The sequence below is a fragment of the Saimiri boliviensis genome, chromosome 17 (genome assembly GCF_048565385.1).
Source record: "Saimiri boliviensis isolate mSaiBol1 chromosome 17, mSaiBol1.pri, whole genome shotgun sequence".
Classification (NCBI taxonomy): domain Eukaryota; kingdom Metazoa; phylum Chordata; class Mammalia; order Primates; family Cebidae; genus Saimiri; species Saimiri boliviensis.
The window spans coordinates 32,489,511-32,508,624 of NC_133465.1; the positions used below are offsets into that span (position 1 = coordinate 32,489,511).

The window sequence follows — 19,114 nt, forward strand, 5'->3', positions numbered from 1 at the left end:
TCAGTGGCACTGTCTCACTGCAACCTCTGCCTCCCAGGTTCAAGCAATTCTCATGCATCAGCTTCCAGAGTAGCTGGGATTACAGGCATATCCCACCATGCCCAGTTAATTTTGTATTTTTAGTAGAGATGGGGTTTTTCTATGTTGGTCAGACTGGTCTCGAATTCATGACCTCAGGTGATCCGCCCCCTTGGCCTCCCAAAGTGCTGGGATTACAGGCATGAGCCATCATGCCTGGCCTGGCAGAAAACTAAATCTTTGCCTGACTACTTATCTAAGGCTGGTGTTTTTGGGAATATATATCTGTCTTGTAAGTGAGGAACTAAAATATTTAAATATCCTAATTGAGACTGTATCTGCTGTTCAGTGATGTTCATGCTTTTTCATCTGGCTTGACATTATTTGGTGTTTGAAATACTTGAGAAGTAGGATAGATAACACCAGACTGTACAGATTAAATGGACAATAGACCATTTTTATTCATACGTAGTTACTTCAGCTGTTGAACACCAGCTTTTTGACAGTTATAATGATTGGACTCAATGTAAATCAGAAATTAAGATGATTTTAAAACTATCCGGTAAAATTCATGTAATAGTGATTGAACTGCAGTGTAAATTGACTAGTGTTAAAAAAAAAAAAAAGCCAGGCGCGGTGGCTCACGCCTGTAATCCTAGCACTTTGGGAGGCCGAGGTGGGTGGATCAGCTGAGGTCAGGAGTTCAAGACCAGCCTGGCCAACATGGTGAAACCCCATCTTAAAAAAAAAAAAAAAAAGTCCAGGCCGGGCACGGTGGCTTACACCTGTAGTCCCAGCACTTTGGGAGGCTGAGGCAGGTGGATCATGAGGTCAAGAGATCGAGACCATCCTGGCCAACATGGTGAAACCCCGTCTCTACTAAAAATACAAAAAATTAGCCGGGCATGGTGGCACGTGCCTATAATCCCAGCTACTTGGGTGGCTGAGGCAGGAGAATTGCTTGAACCCAGGAGGCGGAGGTTGTGGTGAGCCAAGATTGTGCTATTGCACTCTAGCTTGGGCAACAAGAGCAAAAACACTCCGTCTCAAAAAAAAAAAAAAAAAAAAAAAAAAAAATCCATAGCTTATTTCAACTGTGTAATTGAGAAGTTGCTTGATTCTGAGATAATCATTAGTTGGCAAACATTGGAAACTTTTCCATGGTTCACATTGTTATTATTTATCCCATTTGGGAGTACATAGTGGAATATAGTTATATAGCATTATATTAATACAGGAATAGACCCTGGAATGTAGTTTATACTGCATTTTCAATTTATTGAACATTCACTCACATCGAATGATCCCTAAATACTTTACACTTGTTTATAGCCCCTCTTTCTTGCTGTCCCTTTGTCTTTTATTTTATTTATTTATTTATTTTTATAAAAGCTTTTTTTTTTTTTTTTTAATTATAGAAACGGGGTTTCACTGTGGCCAGGATGGTCTCGATCTCTTGACCTTGGCCTCCCAAAGTGCTGGGACTATAGGTGTGAGCCACCGCGCCAGGCCCCCTCTGTCTCTTTTATTAAGAGACAGAGACAGAGGGACAGCAAGAAAGAGGGGCTATAAACTCTGTTGTCCAGGCTAGAGTATAGTGGCACTATTACAGCTCACTGGAACCTCAAGCTCCTGGGCTCAAGTGATACACCCACCTCAGCTTTCCTAGTAGATGGGACTACAGGTGTGCACCTGGAATGCCTCGGTAATTTTTCAGTTTTTTTTTTGTAGTGATGAAGTCTCACTATGTTTCCGAGGCTGGTTTCAGTTTGTCTTTTTTTTTTTTTTTTTTGAGACGGAGTTTCGCCCTTGTTACCCAGGCTGGAGTGCAATGGCGCGATCTCGGCTCACCGCAACCTCCGCCTCCTGGGCTCAGGCAATTCTCCTGCCTCAGCCTCCTGAGTAGCTGGGATTACAGGCACGTGCCACCATGCCCAGCTAATTTTTTGCACTTTTAGTAGAGACGGGGTTTCACCATATTGACCAGGATGGTCTTGATCTCTTGACCTCGTGATCCACCCGCCTCGGCCTCCCAAAGTGCTGGGATTACAGGCTTGAGCCACCACGCCCGGCGTCTTTTTTTTTTTTTAAAGATGGTGATCGTGCAACTACTCCCTTGGAAAGGTTGTAGCTCACCCCGAGGCTGGTTTCAAATCCCTGAACTCAAGATCCTCCCGTCTGAGCCTTCCAAAGCCACTGAGATCCCTCTCCTCTGCCTTTTTTGGAGGCAGCTGACTTTTATTCTCCCATTTCCCTTCTGAATTTTCTGTATACTACTAGAAATTCCCCTACTTTTGTTTACAGTTACTTTTCTTCTGTATTTTTCTTTTTTTTTTTTTTTTTTTTTTTGAGACAGAGTTTCGCTCTTGTTGCCCAGGCTGGAGTGCAATGGCGCGATCTCGGCTCACCGCAACCTCCGCCTCCTGGGTTCAGGCAATTCTCCTGCCTCAGCCTCCTGAGTAGCTGGGATTACAGGCACGCGCCACCATGCCCAGCTAATTTTTAGTATTTTTAGTAGAGACGGGGTTTCACCATGTTGACCAGGATGGTCTCGATCTCTTGACCTCGTGATCCACCCGTCTCGGCCTCCCAAAGTGCTGGGATTACAGGCTTGAGCCACCGCGCCCGGCCTGTATTTTTCTTAAGATTTTGTTTACCTGCTTAATTTGTAGCTTTGTGTGAATATAATTTCTGGAACATTAAAAAAATTATAGAGTAAGTGGCTTATGAACATTTTAGAAAATTAAGTGATATAGTTATCACTACAAAGGTATATCTAGAACAAATTTGACCAAATAAACACTTTAGCTTTTTCCAGCAGAAGTATAAACCTGGAACTATGAAATCCTGAAATTGTTAGTAAGTAGCTATCATTTGAGTATCTGTTTTCTGGAGCTACTTTTATATGACGCTATATCAGATTTTTACAGCATGCAATACTCTGCAAAGCAGGTACCATCTTCATTTTAATAATGATATTTGGGAAAGGTTAAACTCTTTTTTTTTTTTTTTTTTTGAGACGGAGTTTCGCTCTTGTTACCCAGGCTGGAGTGCAATGGCGCGATCTCGGCTCACCGCAACCTCCGCCTCCTGGGTTCAGGCAATTCTGCCTCAGCCTCCTGAGTAGCTGGGATTACAGGCACGCACCACCATGCCCAGCTAATTTTTTGTATTTTTAGTAGAGACGGGGTTTCACCATGTTGACCAGGATGGTCTCGATCTCTTGACCTCGTGATCCACCCGCCTCGGCCTCCCAAAGTGCTGGGATTACAGGCTTGAGCCACCGCGCCCGGCCAGGTTAAACTCTTTGCTCTAATTCATGTAATGAAACCTTGGGTTTGGGGTGAAACACAAGTTTCTCTGACTTCAAAATTGTTGCTAGCTTACCTTTGGATTTTAGTAAGGCGTTTGCTTACACTGTTCATGAAATCATGGATAAGGTGAAGAAATGTGATTTGTTACTGAGGATGGTTGGAGTGAATTGGTAACTAATAGAACAGTCTTTCTAATAAGTCAATATCAACCTCCACCAAGATTTCAGGTGATGTACCAAAGATCTGTTAGTCCTGACCAATAACTTTGTGTAAAATAAAAAATAAATCAACCACCGGCGTTTTGGTGAAAACTGCACTAGCTTTAGGTTGTATGAGGAACCTTGGTTTAATAGCAGTTCAAGTGGAAAGGGTTTAAGGACAGCGTTGGATTATGTTAATCTATGGGATAACAATAACAATGTGGGATTGTGGCCAAAAAAAGTTAGAGTAGATTTACTGGACCTTGTTAAGGGCATGGTTCCCTGAAGAAAGGAGACAATTTCTTTTAGACTCTATGCTGATGTTATGTTTAGACCAGACTGTCATATTGTATGTGGAATTTTGGCTAAGTTTAGTTTGCAACTTGCGTAACGAAGCATTTAGAAATCATGATTAGGAGAATTTTCATCTGGAGAAGAAAACAGGGTGGGTGTGAAATGTCAGATACTAGAAAATCTATTTTCTAATTCTGGAGAGCAGAACCAAAATCTCTCAGGGAGCTGATTTAGGGGAATGGTACTAAAAACAGTTTTTTCGTTTTTTGTTTTTTTGAGATGAAGTCTCTCACTCTGTTGCCCAGGCTGGAGGGCAGTTGCGCAATCTTGGCTCACTGTAGCCTCCTCCTCCCCAGTTAAAGTGATTCTCAAGCCTCAGCCTCCCAAGTAGGTGGGACTACAGGCGCCTGCCACCGTGCCCATCTAATTTTTGTTTTGTTTTGTTTTGTTTTTAAGTAAAGACGGGGTTTCACCATATTAGGCTGGTCTTGGACTCCTGACCTCAGGCGATCTGCCCACCTCATCCTCCCAAAATGCTGGGATTACAGGTGTGAGCCACTGTGCCCAGCCAGTTTACCTTAGTTTATAAAGTTACTTTATAAACTTAAAAATTTTTTAGACTTTTTTCAGAGTGCAGTGGTCCCAACTTGGCTTACTGCATCCTTGACCTCCCAGGTGCAGGTGCATGCAACCATGCCTGGCTAATTTTTGTATTTTTAGTAGAGATGGTCTCAATCTGTTTCCCAGACTGGTCTCAGATTCCTGGCCTCAAGCAGTCCTCCCACCTTGGCCTCCCAAAGTGCTTGGATTGTAGGTTTGAGCCCCTGGGCCTGGCTGGGAAATTCTTCTTTTTTTTTTTTTGAGATGGATTTTCGCTCTTGTTACCCAGGCTGGAGTGCAATGGTGCGATCTCGGCTCACTGCAACCTCCGCCTCCTGGGTTCAGGCAATTCTTCTGCCTCAGCCTCCCGAGTAGCTGGGATTACAGGCACGTGCCACCATGCCCAGCTAATTTTTTGTATTTTTAGTAGAGACGGTGTTTCACCATGTTGGCCAGGATGGTCTCGATCTCCTGACCTCGTGATCCACCCGCCTCGGCCTCCCAAAGTGCTGGGATTACAGGCGTGAGCCACTGCGCCCGGTGGGAAATTCTTATGTACAGTTTAAAAAAATGATTAGTTGGGAGTGAGGAGGGGAAGATTAGTTTGTATACTGTGAGTTTCTGTGAGCAAAATAAAAAAAAAAATGATTTTTTTATGTTAAAACATTTTAAATATTTTATGTTAAAATATTTTTTATGTTAAAATATTTTAAAATATTTTTTATGTTAAAATATTTTAAGACTATTAAATTATGTATACATTTTATTGAGCAAAGAGAATGAGACAGAGCAATAAAATAACAATTATTATAAAAGATAAAGCGTCTCATTACCTTTTGATTTAAATCTCATCAACATAATTTATTTTATTCTGAATGCCATTTGAGGTATTTATTCCAGTCTTTTTTTCTTTTTTTTTTTTTTTTTTTGAGACAGAGTTTTGCTCTTGTTACCCAGGCTGGAGTGCAATGGCGCGATCTCGGCTCATCGCAACCTCCGCCTCCTGGGTTCAGGCAATTCTCCTGCCTCAGCTTCCTGAGTAGCTGGGATTACAGGCACGTGCCACCATGCCCAGCTAATTTTTTGTATTTTTAGTAGAGACGGGGTTTCACTATGTTGACCGGGATGGTCTCGATCTCTTGACCTCGTGATCCACCCGCCTCGGCCTCCCAAAGTGCTGGGATTACAGGCTTGAGCCACCGCGCCCGGCTCCAGTCTTTTTTTCTATATAACTTTTGGATATCTGAAACTGTGCTGTATGTAAGTTTGTGAATTCTTTTTATTTAATATAAATTTTTCTGGCTTGGAATTTGTTTTACTGAATGGTTGTACCTATCATACTTAATAGTTTCATTTTATTTTACTTTATTCTTTTAGAGACAGGGTCTCATTCTGTCACCCAGACGGGAATGCAGTGGTGTGATCTTAGCTCACTGCAACCTCCACCTCCCAGGTTCGAGCAATGCTCGTTCCTCAGCCTCCTGAGTAGCTGAGATTACAGATGCGCACCCCCATGCCTGGCTAATTTTTGTAGTTTTGGTAGAGACAGTGTTTTGCCACATTGGCCAGGTTGGTCTTGAACTCCTGTTCTCAAGACATCTACCTGCTGGCCGGGTGCAGTGGCTTACGCCTGTAATCCCTGTACTTTGGGAGGCCGAGGAAGATGGATCCACGGGGTCAGAAGTTTGAGACCAACCTGACCAATGTGGTGGAAACTCCGTCTGTACTAAAAATAGAAAAATTAGCTAGGTGTGGTAGGATGTACCTGTAATCCCATGTACTCAGGAGGCTGAGGTAGGAGAGTCGCTTGAACCCGGGAGGTAGATGTTGTAGTCTCGCCACTACACTCCAGGCTGGTCGACACAACAGGACTCCATCTTTTAAAAAAAAAAAAAAAAAAAAAAAAATTCACCTGCCTTGGCCACCCAAAGTGGCATGAGCCACTGCACCTGGCCAGTAGTTCTATTTCAAAATCTGGTGATATACAAGTTAAGACATTTGAGTTTCAGGAACTTTTCAGATTCTTTGATCCCACTGGAGTTGTTGTTATTTTTTTTTTGAAAATTGCTTGAAATAGGTGTTTTCTTGGATTTTGAACATCATTAAACAAAAAGATTTTGGTTGTAAATTTCACACTGCTTATGTTTTTATCAAATTTAGTATAATGAGGCCAGATGTGGTGGCTCACGCCTGTAATCCCAGCACTTTGGGAGGCCAAGGTGGGTGGATCACTTGAGGTCAGGAATTTCAGACCTGTCGGCCAACATGGTGAAACCTTTTCTGTACTAAAAATACAAAAATTAGCTGGGAGTGGTGGCGGGCACCTGTAATCTCAGCTTCTTGAACCCAGGAGGCAGAGGTTGCAGTGAGTCAAGATCGTGCTATTGCACTCCAGCCTGGGTGACAAAGTGAGACTCTGTCTAAAAAAAAAAAAAGATACATGGTAATGGGAAGGGTATGAGCTAGAAGTCTTAGCATGGAACTGAATCAGAATCATGAGGTTAGAAGTGACTTCTGGTCTTTTCTAGCTACAAAGTCATTTGATCACTGCTTTTTATCCTTATTTATTAAATAAATACCACCAGTTCGATAATGGCAGCTAACATTTGTCAAGTTTATTCTGTATGTCACACTAAGTACTTTTTATATGAAGTATTAGCTAATGATTATGACCCATTAGTCGCCATGTTATAAAAAATAATACAGCATTTTGTTTGGTGCGAGCTGTTTTCTGCTTGATTTGTGATTGGTTGCTAATGTATTAGGATATGCTTATTTGTAATCTTTCTCATATTCAGGATGAATCGATTTTTTGAGATGTCATAGTAAAGTCATTCTTGTAAAAAGCAGTGTTTTTAAACAGTCAGTAGAGTGAATCGGCAACCAACAGAATGGGAAAAAATTTTTGCAGTCTACCCATCTGACAAGGGGCTGATATCCAGAATTTACAAAGAACTAAAGCAGATCTACAAGAAAAAAACAAACAAGCCCATTCAAAAATGGGCAAAGGATATGAACAGATACTTTACAAAAGAAGACATACAGGAGGCCAACAAACATATGAAAAAATGCTCATCATCACTGGTCATCAGAGAAATGCAAATCAAAACCACATTGAGATACCATCTCACACCAGTTAGAATGGCGATCATTAAAAAATCGGGAAACAACAGATGCTGGAGAGGATGTGGAGAAATAGGAACACTTTTACACTGTTGGTGGGAATGTAAATTAATTCAACCATTGTGGAAGACAGTGTGGCGATTCCTCAAGGACTTAAAAATAGAAATCCCATTTGACCCAGCAATCCCATTACTGGGTATATATCCAAAGGATTATAAATCATTCTACTACAAGGACACGTGCACACGAATGTTCATTGCAGCACTGTTTACAATAGCAAAGACCTGGAACCAACCCAAATGCCCAACGATGATAGACTGGATAGGGAAAATGTGGTACATATACACCATGGAATATTATGCAGCCATCAAAAACGATGAGTTCACGTCCTTTATAGGGACATGGATGAACCTGGAAACCATCATTCTCAGCAAACTGACACAAGAGCAGAAAATCAAACACCGTATATTCTCGCTCATAGGCGGGTGTTGAACAATTAGAACACATGGACACAGGGAGGGGAGCACTACACACTGGGGTCTGTTGGGGGGAAATGGGGGAGGGGCGGGGGGGTGGGGAGGTGGGAAGAGATAGCATGGGGAGAAATGACAGATACAGGTGAGGGGACGGAAGGCAGCAAAGCACACTGCCATGTGTGTACCTATGCAACAATCTTGCATGTTCATCACATGTACCCCAAAACCTAAAATGCAATAAAAAAAAAAAGAAAAAAAAAAAGAAAAAAAAAAAAAATAAAAAATAAAAAATAAAAATAGACTAAAAAAAAAAAAAAAAGCAGTGTTTTTGGTCTTTCTGTATTGTAGAATTCTAGTATGTTAGCAGTACTTGAAGTGGATGATCACTTCTTAAAAAAATAAGACAATTACTTGGTATACTCTCAAAGGAATCATGATTTCTAGAACTGAACACTGTCCTGAAACCTGGAGAGAGCCAGGCTTTGTGGATATAGAGTGGATTTAAACTGTGGGTCCCAGCTATGAGGGGGTTGGGAGTAATGGAAACATACTTAATCTTGGCTGCATCTTTAATGGCTGTGTTTTTGTTTTGTTGATTCATTAGCCTTAATTCCTAAATATAAATACATGAATGTTGAGAGGTATGAGTTTTGGTTATGTCTACATTTTGGTAGAAGGTAGGGATAGGAGGGGATACATTTTACTAGGGAAAAATAAGAACAAAGGGATTTTGGTTTTTCTCTTTTCTTGATTCCCTAGAGCTCTTTGTTACCTGTGTACTAATCAGTAGCTACCAGTAATAACAAAGTGTTAAGTGGAAAAGTTGTTTAACTTATTAAACATTGTGGATTTAACAATGTTTAATAAGTTAAACATACCAGCAGATAAGTAAAAATACCAGCAGAATTAGCACAGAGAACAAATATCTTTTCATGATTTCAAATGGTAAGGTGAGAGAATTGCACATTATTTCCTTCCAGTGGATTCCTCATCTGTCTTTTTCTCAAAGTTATCAAACCTTCAGTCGACCAGAAGTCATTGCTTTGACTTAGAGACCCTACATGTTCCTTCCTCAAGATAATTACCTTTAATGACATGGAATTCACAGCAATAGTCATCCTCTTCCTGCAATGGATTGCATTTAGCACTATTAAATCTATAGTGAGGCCAGTTTGAAGGAATCATGGGAATGAATAGAGAGGCTTTTCGACTTGCCATGGGCTATATCCCATTATAAATTGGAAATATCTTAAGTCAAAATGGGTTTAATACCCCTAACTTAGGGATCATCATAGCTTAGCCTAGCTACCTTAAATGTGCTCAGAACTCTTAGATTAGCGTACAGTTGGGCAAGATCATCTAACAGAAAGCCTATTGTTGACAAAGTCTGGCGTACTTATATTCTCAGCCTTCTAAGTTTCAGAAGGTTTAATATTGTTGAAGGCTGGCATTACAGCAGTTAGTTTGTTCATGTTGCTATGAAGATACATGGCAAGCCAGGCGTGGTGCCTCACGCCCGTAATCCCAGCGCTTTGGGAGGCTGGGGCAGGTGGATAACGAGGACGAGAGACCATCCTGGCCAACATGGTGAAACCCTGTCTCTACTAAAAATACAAAAATTAGCTGGGCATGGTGGCACATGCCTGTAGTCCCTTCTACTCGGGAGGCTGAGGCAGGAGAATCACTTGAATCTGGGAGATGGAGGTTACAGTGAACTGAGATCGGGCCACTGCACTCCAGCTTGGCAACAGAGCAAGACCCTGTCTCAAAAAAAAAAAAAAAAAAAAAAAAGATACTTGGTAATAGGGAAGGGTATAAGCCAGAAGTCTAAGCATGGAACTGAGTCAGAATCATGAGCTTGGAAGTAAGTGGCTTCTGGTTTTTTCTGGCTACATACAGGGTCATTTGATTACTACTATTTATTCATTAAATATACTATCAATTTAATAATGACAGCTAACATCAAGTTACAGTAAAATATTGTATATCTCATGTAATTTATTGAATTCTGTAGTGAAAGTTGAAAGTCAAAAAGAAAATGGTTGTATGAGTACCATAATAAAGTGGAAAAATTGTAAGTGAAACCATCATTAAGTCTGAACTATTTGTATTGGTTTTAGTTCATTGTCAAAGGAGTACATACCTTCATGGAAGAGAACTTTGAAAATCATATGGAAGGCCAGGGGCGGTGGCTTACACTTGTAATCCCGGCACTTTGGGAGGCCGAGGCAGGCAGATCTTTTGAGGTCAGCAGTTCAAGTCCAGCCTGACCAACATGTGATACCCAGTCTTTACTAAAAATATAGAAATTAGCCAGGCTTGGTGGTGCATGGCTGTAGTCTCAGCTACTTGGGAGGCTGAGGCAGGAAAATCACTTGAATCTGGGAGGTGGAAGTTGCAGTGAACTGAGATGGCACCACTGCATTCCAGCCTGGGCAACAGAGTGAGACTCTGTCAAAAAAAAAAAAATTCATATGGAAGAAATTAATGAGACATAATTCTGTAACTCATAAATCATTGGTACATTTTTTCTGTCTTTTTTTCTATGCATTTGAAAATCAGCTTTTAGTTAAATTGAGTGGTTGGGAGAGGGATAGCCTTCAAAGATAATCTCAGATCTAGGTTAAAATTATAGGCAAATCATCATCATTTGGAGTGGCTTGTAGTATGGGACTTGGATCTCTGCTGGCCTAGGTAGTTAGTGGTTGATTAGTACTAATTGATATCCCTTAAAGGGGTTATGGTCATAGTTTTAAGGCAGGATCCTGCTGGCAAAAGAGTAGATCAGGTGTTTGGACAGCTGGACTGCCTGTCTTAAGCTTCAATCAAAAGAACCCCTGGGTTCATCAGGGAAGGCAGTTATTTAACTAGCTGTGTCCAAATTATAGCGCCCATAAAGTGAAAAACAGTCTGCTAATCCCTGCATACTATGATCAATATTAAAAACATGGAAGAAAACCAGATTATCTCCCAGTAAATGAGAGTTTATATAGAATGTACAGTTCTGTATCCTCTCTCTCTGAATGGGTTTATTATAATCTCAGTATAACGGTAATGGATCATTTTGAAGTTGGAAGGACAGTTCAGTCTGGTATGGCTACACTAATTAGGGAACCTATTAGATTTTGCTTGTGACACTTGAGAGAAACAGGAAATACCAAGATTGTCAGTGGATACATTTGTGGGATAAATAGCTCAAATAATCTAACATTTAACTGTTCTAAAATTGAATTGCTATTCATTTTTCACAAAGGAACTTTAGAAGCTCTTTTTTTTGTGGGGAAACTGGTCTTATGTGATTCTCTGTATATACAATTTGCGGTTTCGCTTTACATAACTCATTTGTAATTGTATATTAAGTCTAATAGGAGTGTCTTAACATTAGAATTTCCTAGCAGATGGTGGATTTTTGGAAGAATACTACCTGTTTTGTATATAGCAGTGTGCAGGTGGAATACTAATTTAGCGTTTTAACTTAATTTATAAATAATAAAAGTTATTACTTATTAACTAGTATTTTTTTTCCCCCAGTTTCTCTTCAGCAACGGGTAGCAGAACTGGAAAAAATTAACGCAGAATTTTCACGTGCACAACAGCAGCTTGAGCAAGAATTTAATCAAAAGAGAGCAAAATTTAAGGAGTTATATTTGGCTAAAGAGGGTAAGTTCATAAGTTTCCCACCAACTTCAATGCAAAAACTGCCTTAAAGTGTTGCGTTTCTTGGTAGTGGTGTTAATTTTATCGTGCAGTAAACCTTGATTTTATTTGTACTTGCATAATAAAAGAATACTGTTTAAAGGCTAGAGTTAAGATTGGGATTGAAAAACAAGTTGAAAAATGCCTTATTCAGATTTTTCCTTGTTTTTTGTTCTTACTGTTGATATTTAGGTTACATAGCCCTGAGATAAGAGACTATTAGTACTCTTAACACTTGAGATACAGTCATGGGCAAACTAGGATTGTTGGCATTCTAATAACAGCTTTCACTGTGTTATCTTTAATTCTACGAAATGCCAGTTTTATACAACAAATGTTCAGTTATTTACCAATAAATACTTGTTTAATACCTACTATGAGGCAGACATTGTACCTATGTGTTAGGTATACAGAAGGAGCAAAATTCGTGTTGTTCTTTAACTTAGTTGAACTCGTTGAGGAAAACAGATGTTGAGTAATTGTGTGATGAGTTGTTAAAATGGAAACTGTCGGCCCATAGCATTGGCTCACACATGCAATCCCAGCACTTTGAAAGGCCCAGGTAGGGCCAGGCGCAGTGGCTTACACCTGTAATCCCAGCACTTTGGAGGCTCAGGTGGACAGATCACAAGATCAGGAGTTCGAGACCAACCTGGCCAACATGCTGAAATCCCACCTCTACTAAAAATTCTGGTAGATAATACATGGTAGATAATACATTTTGCACAGTATCAAAAATTAGCTGGGTGTGGTGGCATACACCTGTAGTCCCAGCTTATTCTGGAGGCTGAGGCAGAACCTGGGAGGCAGAGGTTGCAGTGAGCCAAGATCGTGCCAGTGCACTCCAGCCTGGTGACAGAGTGATACTTATCTCAAAGAAAAGAAAAGAAAAGAAAAAATCAAAGAAAAGAAAAGAAAATATAGAAATTACTGGAAATGCAGCTCTTTTGAGATATATTGGTCTCATTAAATCATTAATCTCTGGATGAATATTACTGCTAGAAAAAGATAGCTTTTCAGCATCAATTGTATTGCAATAATTTTTTTTAAAGATCTAAATGCCAGGAACTTTTGTTCTCAAGTAGGAAGATAGAAATAGAGTTTTATTAAAGCAATTATTATTCAGTTCTCTTAGCTCTTTCTGAATTATGTTACATTATTCTTTAACAGCAAAATGTTTTTATTCTACTGGCTAACAACTGAACTAGGTCTTCCTTCAATTTTGTTGAAAGAAGTATTAGAGGTTGGGCGAAGTGGCTCATGCCTGTAATCCTAGCACTTTGGGAGGCCAGGGTGGACGGATCATGAGGTCTGGAGATTGAGACCATCCTAGCCAACATGGTGAAACCCCATCTCTACTAAAAATACAATAAAATTAGCTGGGCATGGTGGTGCACGCCTGTAGTCTCAGTTACTTGGGAGGCTGAGACAGAGATTGCTGTGAGCCGAGATTGTGCCACTGCACTACAGCCTGGGTGACCATGCGAGACTCCATCTCAAAAAAAAAAAGGAGAGATATTGGATCCACCTGACTTGCCAGAAGATTTGTTACATAGTGACTAGTCATTCACTCTTTAATTATTGACACTAATTTTAATTATCCCTCTGTTATAATACCTAGATTTGTTTTCTTTTTTGAGCCAGAGTCTGGCTTTTTCACTCAGGCTGGAGTGCAGTGGCACAATCTTTGCTCACCGCAACCTCTGCCTCCCGGGTTCAAGCGATTCTTCTGCCTCAGCCTCTTGAGTAACTGGGATTATAGGTGTGTGCCACCACACCTGGCTAATTTTGTGTGTGTGTGTGTGTGTGTGTGTGTGTGTGTGTATTTTTAGTAGAGATGGGGTTTCACCATGCTGGCCAGGTTGGTCTTGAAGTCCTAACCTCCACCCGTCTCGGCCTTTCACAGTGCTAGGATTACAGGTATGAGCCACCGTGCCTGGCCTTGTAGAGGATTTTTTAATACAACAGGGCAATGAACCATAGTAAAATACTGTAGAGTGGAAGGTTCTTAGGCCTTGCAGAATTTAGCCCTGGCTTGGAAAGTATTACTGACTGGTATGGAATGAGGTTCCATTTTCTCATGGCTTTCAGGAGGGCTGCTTTTTATTTTCTTCCTTTATAGGCTGGTAAGGGGATGGGAAAGGTTGATGTTCGTGTTTAGGCATAGTGGCACTCTGCAAGAAACTGTGGAGATTGGGGTAAATTAGATATATGGCTTCTATTCCTAAGAAAGTATGTCTACTGTGGTAGACAGTACATTTTGCACAGTATCATTTCAACATGTGTTAAGTGTCATAAGAAATAAGTCTTGTCTGGGCTGGGCACAGTGACTCACACTGTAATCCTAGCACTTTGGGAGGGATGAGGTGGGCGGATCACCTGAGGTCAGGAGTTAGAGACCCAGCCTGGCCAACATGGTGAAACCCTATCTCTACTAAAAATACAAAAAAATTAGCTCGGCATGGTGGTGCATGCCTATAGTCCCAGCTACTTGGGAGGCTGAGGCAGGAGAATTGCTTGAACCCAGGAGGCAGAGGTTGCAGTGAGCTGAGATTGCCCCACTGCACTTCAGCCTTGGCGACAGAGCGAGACTGTCTCAAATAAGTTCTCTCTGGTTATTTAGTATGCTCACAGGAATTTATCTTCTCCCTTTAAAAATTTGTTTATGCTTTTGAATATCAAGCTCCACCGTCCACTTTGCAATGGTATATTGTCAAGATGACCTGTAATACATTTGATGTATATATAAAAGATTGTGGTAGTGTTTTCTCTGATGATTAGTTGAAACCCAGTATGATGCTGGCTAATGATACCCGTTTTCTCCTTTACCTCTTATACCAAAACCTCTGTAGCTTGTTTATCCTGTCTGCAGTTAATTGAGATCAATTGTTTCTAAACCCTGTTTGTTTTGCCTTTTTTCTTTCTTCTCAAATACAGCTGTTAGAGTTTGTTTTCTTAATTTTCTTTGAAATTATAAAATTGACTTTCCCTGCAAATTCTGAAGAAATGAAAATGACCAAGAACTTCCCATTTCTGAAATGCATTATCAACTGCAGTTTTAGATCTGTGAATTAAAAAACTTGTAACATGAGTTGGTTCAAAAAAACGTGCTCGGTTAAGATTGCACTGATGACATCTAGACCCAATAAATAATCTTGTTGTATACTATTGTACCTTGACTGTCGAAAGTGTTCAATTAACTTAGCTCGCCATAGTGAACGGTTAGGGTAAATTTTTACAAAAGTTCAAAATAAATACTGTGATCTCTTTTGAGAGTTTTTGGTGGCATTCCTAAAGAAAATACATAGTATAATAAAAGTTCAATGCTGATTACTTAGTTTTTGTCTTGGCTGTTAGCCTATATCATAACAACAATTAAATGTGGCCGGGCGCGGTGGCTCAAGCCTGTAATCCCAGCACTTTGGGAGGCCGAGGCGGGTGGATCACGAGGTCAAGAGATCGAGACCATCCTGGTCAACAAGGTGAAACCCCATCTCTACTAAAAATACAAAAATTAGCTGGGCATGGTGGCACGTGCCTGTAGTCCCAGCTACTCAGGAGGCTGAGGCAGGAGAATTGCCTGAACCCAGGAGGCGGAGGTTGCAGTGAGCCGAGATCGTGCCATTGCACTCCAGCCTGGGTAACAAGAGCGAAACTCCGTCTCAAAAAAAAAAAAAAAAAAAAAAACACACAAAAAAATCAAAACAACAAACAATTAAATGTGAAGATTTCCCCTGAGACAGAGGCTTATATTGTAGCTACTGTGAAGTCTAAATCTAGTCTTTAATGATTGCCACAGGTGTTGACAGTATAAACCAGGATTTTGATGTGCACAGCAGTCTTTGTTTTATCTTTTAGAAAACCCAGATCAAGGTAACCCTGAAAGTCTAAACATTGTTTTTTCAAAACCCCAATAGGTTCAGCTTTTGCTTTAGTGTTGTAATAGTTGTGTTTGCACTTGTTTCGAGAATAGCTGGAATATAAATGCAAACAGTAATGAGAAATGCTAATAAAAGAGATTATTACCTACCTTTTTCACTTCGTTTATTGCCTGTTCTTTTCTTAGTATTCATTCTTTTTTTTTTTTTTTTGAGAAGGAGTCTTGCTTTGTCGCCCAGGCTGGAATGCAGTGGCACCATCTCGACTCACTGCAACTCTGCTTCCCAGGTTTAAGCAATTCTCCTGCCTCAGCCTCTTGAGAGCTGGGACTACAGGCATGTGCCACCACACCCAGCTAATTTTTATAGTTGAGATGGGGTTTCACCAGGTTGGCTAGGCTGGTGTTAGGACCCATTCTTTTCCAAGATGACTTAAACTGGGAATGTTATAAATATTTCTGAAAGTTTTGTTGCATTTCTTTTGAACTTGAAATATTTTTTGATTAAGCTTTCCTAAACTTCAGAACTTGGCACTACAGCAGTGTTTGTTTTGTGCTTTGGAAATCCGAATAAAAGGCCATATAGTTAGTTCTCAATTGGATGAAAAATAGTAGAAATAGAGCTCATAGCTAATCACCAGAAGACATTGAAATTTTCTAGTGGTATTCAAAAGGTCTTTATATATAGTTATAATTTATATAAAGCTGTTATGCTAACTGGTCAGAACTTCAATAGTGAAAAGCTAGATTTAGAAAGCTATCTGTAGTTCCAGTGCCATAAACTTGCCCTTAGATATGGAAATGAAAAGAGTAAATAAAATTAACAATTAAAACCCATTAGTAATATTGTAAACAAAAGATTAGAAATTAAAGTAGTGTTTGTTAATTATTTGTTTGACCAGCAGAGAAGACACAGAGGTTTTAGTAAATTAGAAAACAGTACTGAGTTCTCCCTCCTAGTGAGACAAAGAGGGAAATATGAAAGAACATAACAAAGACATAGAGGATGAATTGAGAGCCTTCAGCATACATCTGAAAAGAGTTGCAGGGGAAGAGAATGGAAGGAATAGTAAAGAATATTTGAAGAGATAACTTAGATTTTTACTAGTAAAAAATGTGAGTTCTTAACACAAATACTGAGTACCAAACAGGTTAAATAGTCAATTCATTCTTTGACACATCTTTTATATGGTAGAACATAAAGAATGAAAAGAAAATGTGGGCCGGGCGTGTTTGGGAGGCTGGGATGGGTATATCACCTGAGGTGGGGAGTTTGAGACCAGCCTGACCAACACGGAGAAACTCCATCTCTACAAAAAACACAAAATTAGCTAGGTGTGGTGGCAATGCCTATAATCTCAGCTACTTGGGAGGTTGAGGCAGGAGCATTGCTTGAACCCAGGAGGTGGAGGTTGTGGCTAGTTGAGATCGCACCATTGCGCTCCAGACTGCGCGACAAGAGTGAAACTCTGTCTCAGGGGGAAAAAAAAAGAAAGAAAAATGTGAAAATCTACCAGAGAAAAACAATTACAATGACAAGAAATACTTTGTAAACACCACAGATTCCAGAAGGCAATGAAATAAGATCTCCAAAGTGTAGATAAAAAATAATTGTTGACATAAAACTTTATATGCTGCTAAAATATTTAATAGTGAGGGCAGAATAGATACTTTAGACATATAAAAACTGAGAGCTCTTAGCCTACATAATCACTAAAAGAACTGCTAGTAGGCCTGGCGTGGTGGCTCATGCCTGTAATCCCAGCACTTTGGGAGGCCTAGGTGGGCGGATCACCTGAGGTTGGGAGTTCAAGACCAGCCTGACCAACATAGAGAAGCCCATCTCTACTGAAAATACAAAATTAGTCGAACGTGGTGGCTTGAGCCTATAATCCCAGCTACTCAGGAGGCTGAGGTAGGAGAGTGGCTTGAACCTAGGAGGTGGCAGCCTGGGCAACAAGTGTGAAACTCCATCTCAAAAAAAAAAAGAAAAAACCCAAAAAACTAGTAGAGATAGACATTTGCAAAAAGAAAACATAGAAAAAATGTAGTATAGGATATAAGAAACAGTATAGGCTGGGTGCAGTGGCTAATGTTTATAATCCCAGCACTTTGGGAGCCCTAGGTGGGTGGATTGCCTAAGGTCAGGAGTTCGAGACCAGGCTGGCCAATGTGGGGAAACCCTGTCTCTACTAAAAATACAAAAATTAGCTGGGTGTGGTGACGGGCACCTGTAAGCCCAGCTACTTGGGAGGCTGAGGTAGGAGAATTGTTTGAACCCAAGAGACGAAGGTTGCAGTGAGCTGAGATCATGCCACTGCACTCCAGGAAGTTGAATCTGTGTTTAGATTCATCGAGTTAGAAACACCTTTCTTCTAAAAGCTGTGTTTGGACATTCCAGAGTGAATGGGAGTACAGGGTGTAATGAAAAATATCTGGCTCTAAAACAAAAACGAGGCTATGTAGCAGAATGGTTGTCAATGTGTGCATTCAACTTACAGAGGTAAACTGATGTGTGTATGCAGCAGTTCAGAAACCCTTTCTCTGGAGAATGTAGAAACAGATATTTCAAGCCGCATACAGGCATATAAGAATGAGCAGTAAGACTGCGTCTAAAACACAGAAGAAACGTTTCTTTCAAACTGCTCTGCTGTGTGTTAGTTCACCTTAGGAAGTTGCATCTATATTTAGATGTAATATTCTCTGATGGCATCCTTTTTCACATATAGACTCCAAGGGGATTCTCTAGAAACTATTTAGAAGTAATAAGTTCAGCAAAATTCAGGATACATGATCAATATAAAAATATCAGCTGTATATCTGAAAATGGCATTAAAGAAAATGGCATTTACAACAGCATCAAATTGAATAATATATTTAGGAAACATTTAACAAACTCAAAACTTGTACTCTGAAATCTTAACTATTAAAAGAAATTAAAGGAGATCTAGGCTGGGCGTGGTGGTTCATGCCTGTAATCTCAGCGCCTCGGGAGGTTGAGGCGAGTGGATCACTTGAGGCCACTTGAGGTTCAAGACCAGCCTGGCCAACATGATGAAACCAAGTCTCTACCAAAAATACAAAAATTAGCAGGTGTGGTAGCATGTGCCTGTACTCCCAGCTACTTGGGAGGTTGAGGTGGGAGAATTGCTTGAACCTGGGAGGTGGAGGTTGCAGTGAACTGAGATCATGCCAGTGCACCCCAGCTTGGGAGGCAGAGTGAGACGCTGTCTCAAAAAAAAGATCTAAATAAAGAGACATCTTATGTTCATAGATTAGAAGTCTTAATATTGCTATGGTGGTACCACTTCTCAGATTATCTACAGATTAAATGCAATGCCTTTTAACATCCCAGTTTGACTTCTTTGTAGGAATTGACAACCTGATCCTAAAATAATATGGAAATTCTAGGTATCTAGAATTGCCACAGCAATTCTCAAAAAGAAAAAAGTTGATAGACTCACACATCTTGATTCCAAAATTTATTGGAATGCAATAGTCATCCAGACAAGATGC

The 19,114-nt window shown here is 40.2% G+C and overlaps 1 protein-coding gene across 3 annotated transcripts in view; it reads left to right on the forward strand.

The window, feature by feature from the left end:
* The window catches only part of RABEP1 (rabaptin, RAB GTPase binding effector protein 1), a 133,656-nt gene that overhangs the window by 38,179 nt on the left and 76,363 nt on the right, over nt 1–19,114 (forward strand). For all 3 annotated transcript variants that reach the window (XM_074388509.1, XM_039476336.2, XM_074388510.1), the window contains one exon: nt 11,557–11,685. In XM_074388509.1, the coding sequence (XP_074244610.1) occupies nt 11,557–11,685 (129 nt within the window). The remainder of the gene's footprint in view (nt 1–11,556; nt 11,686–19,114) is intronic.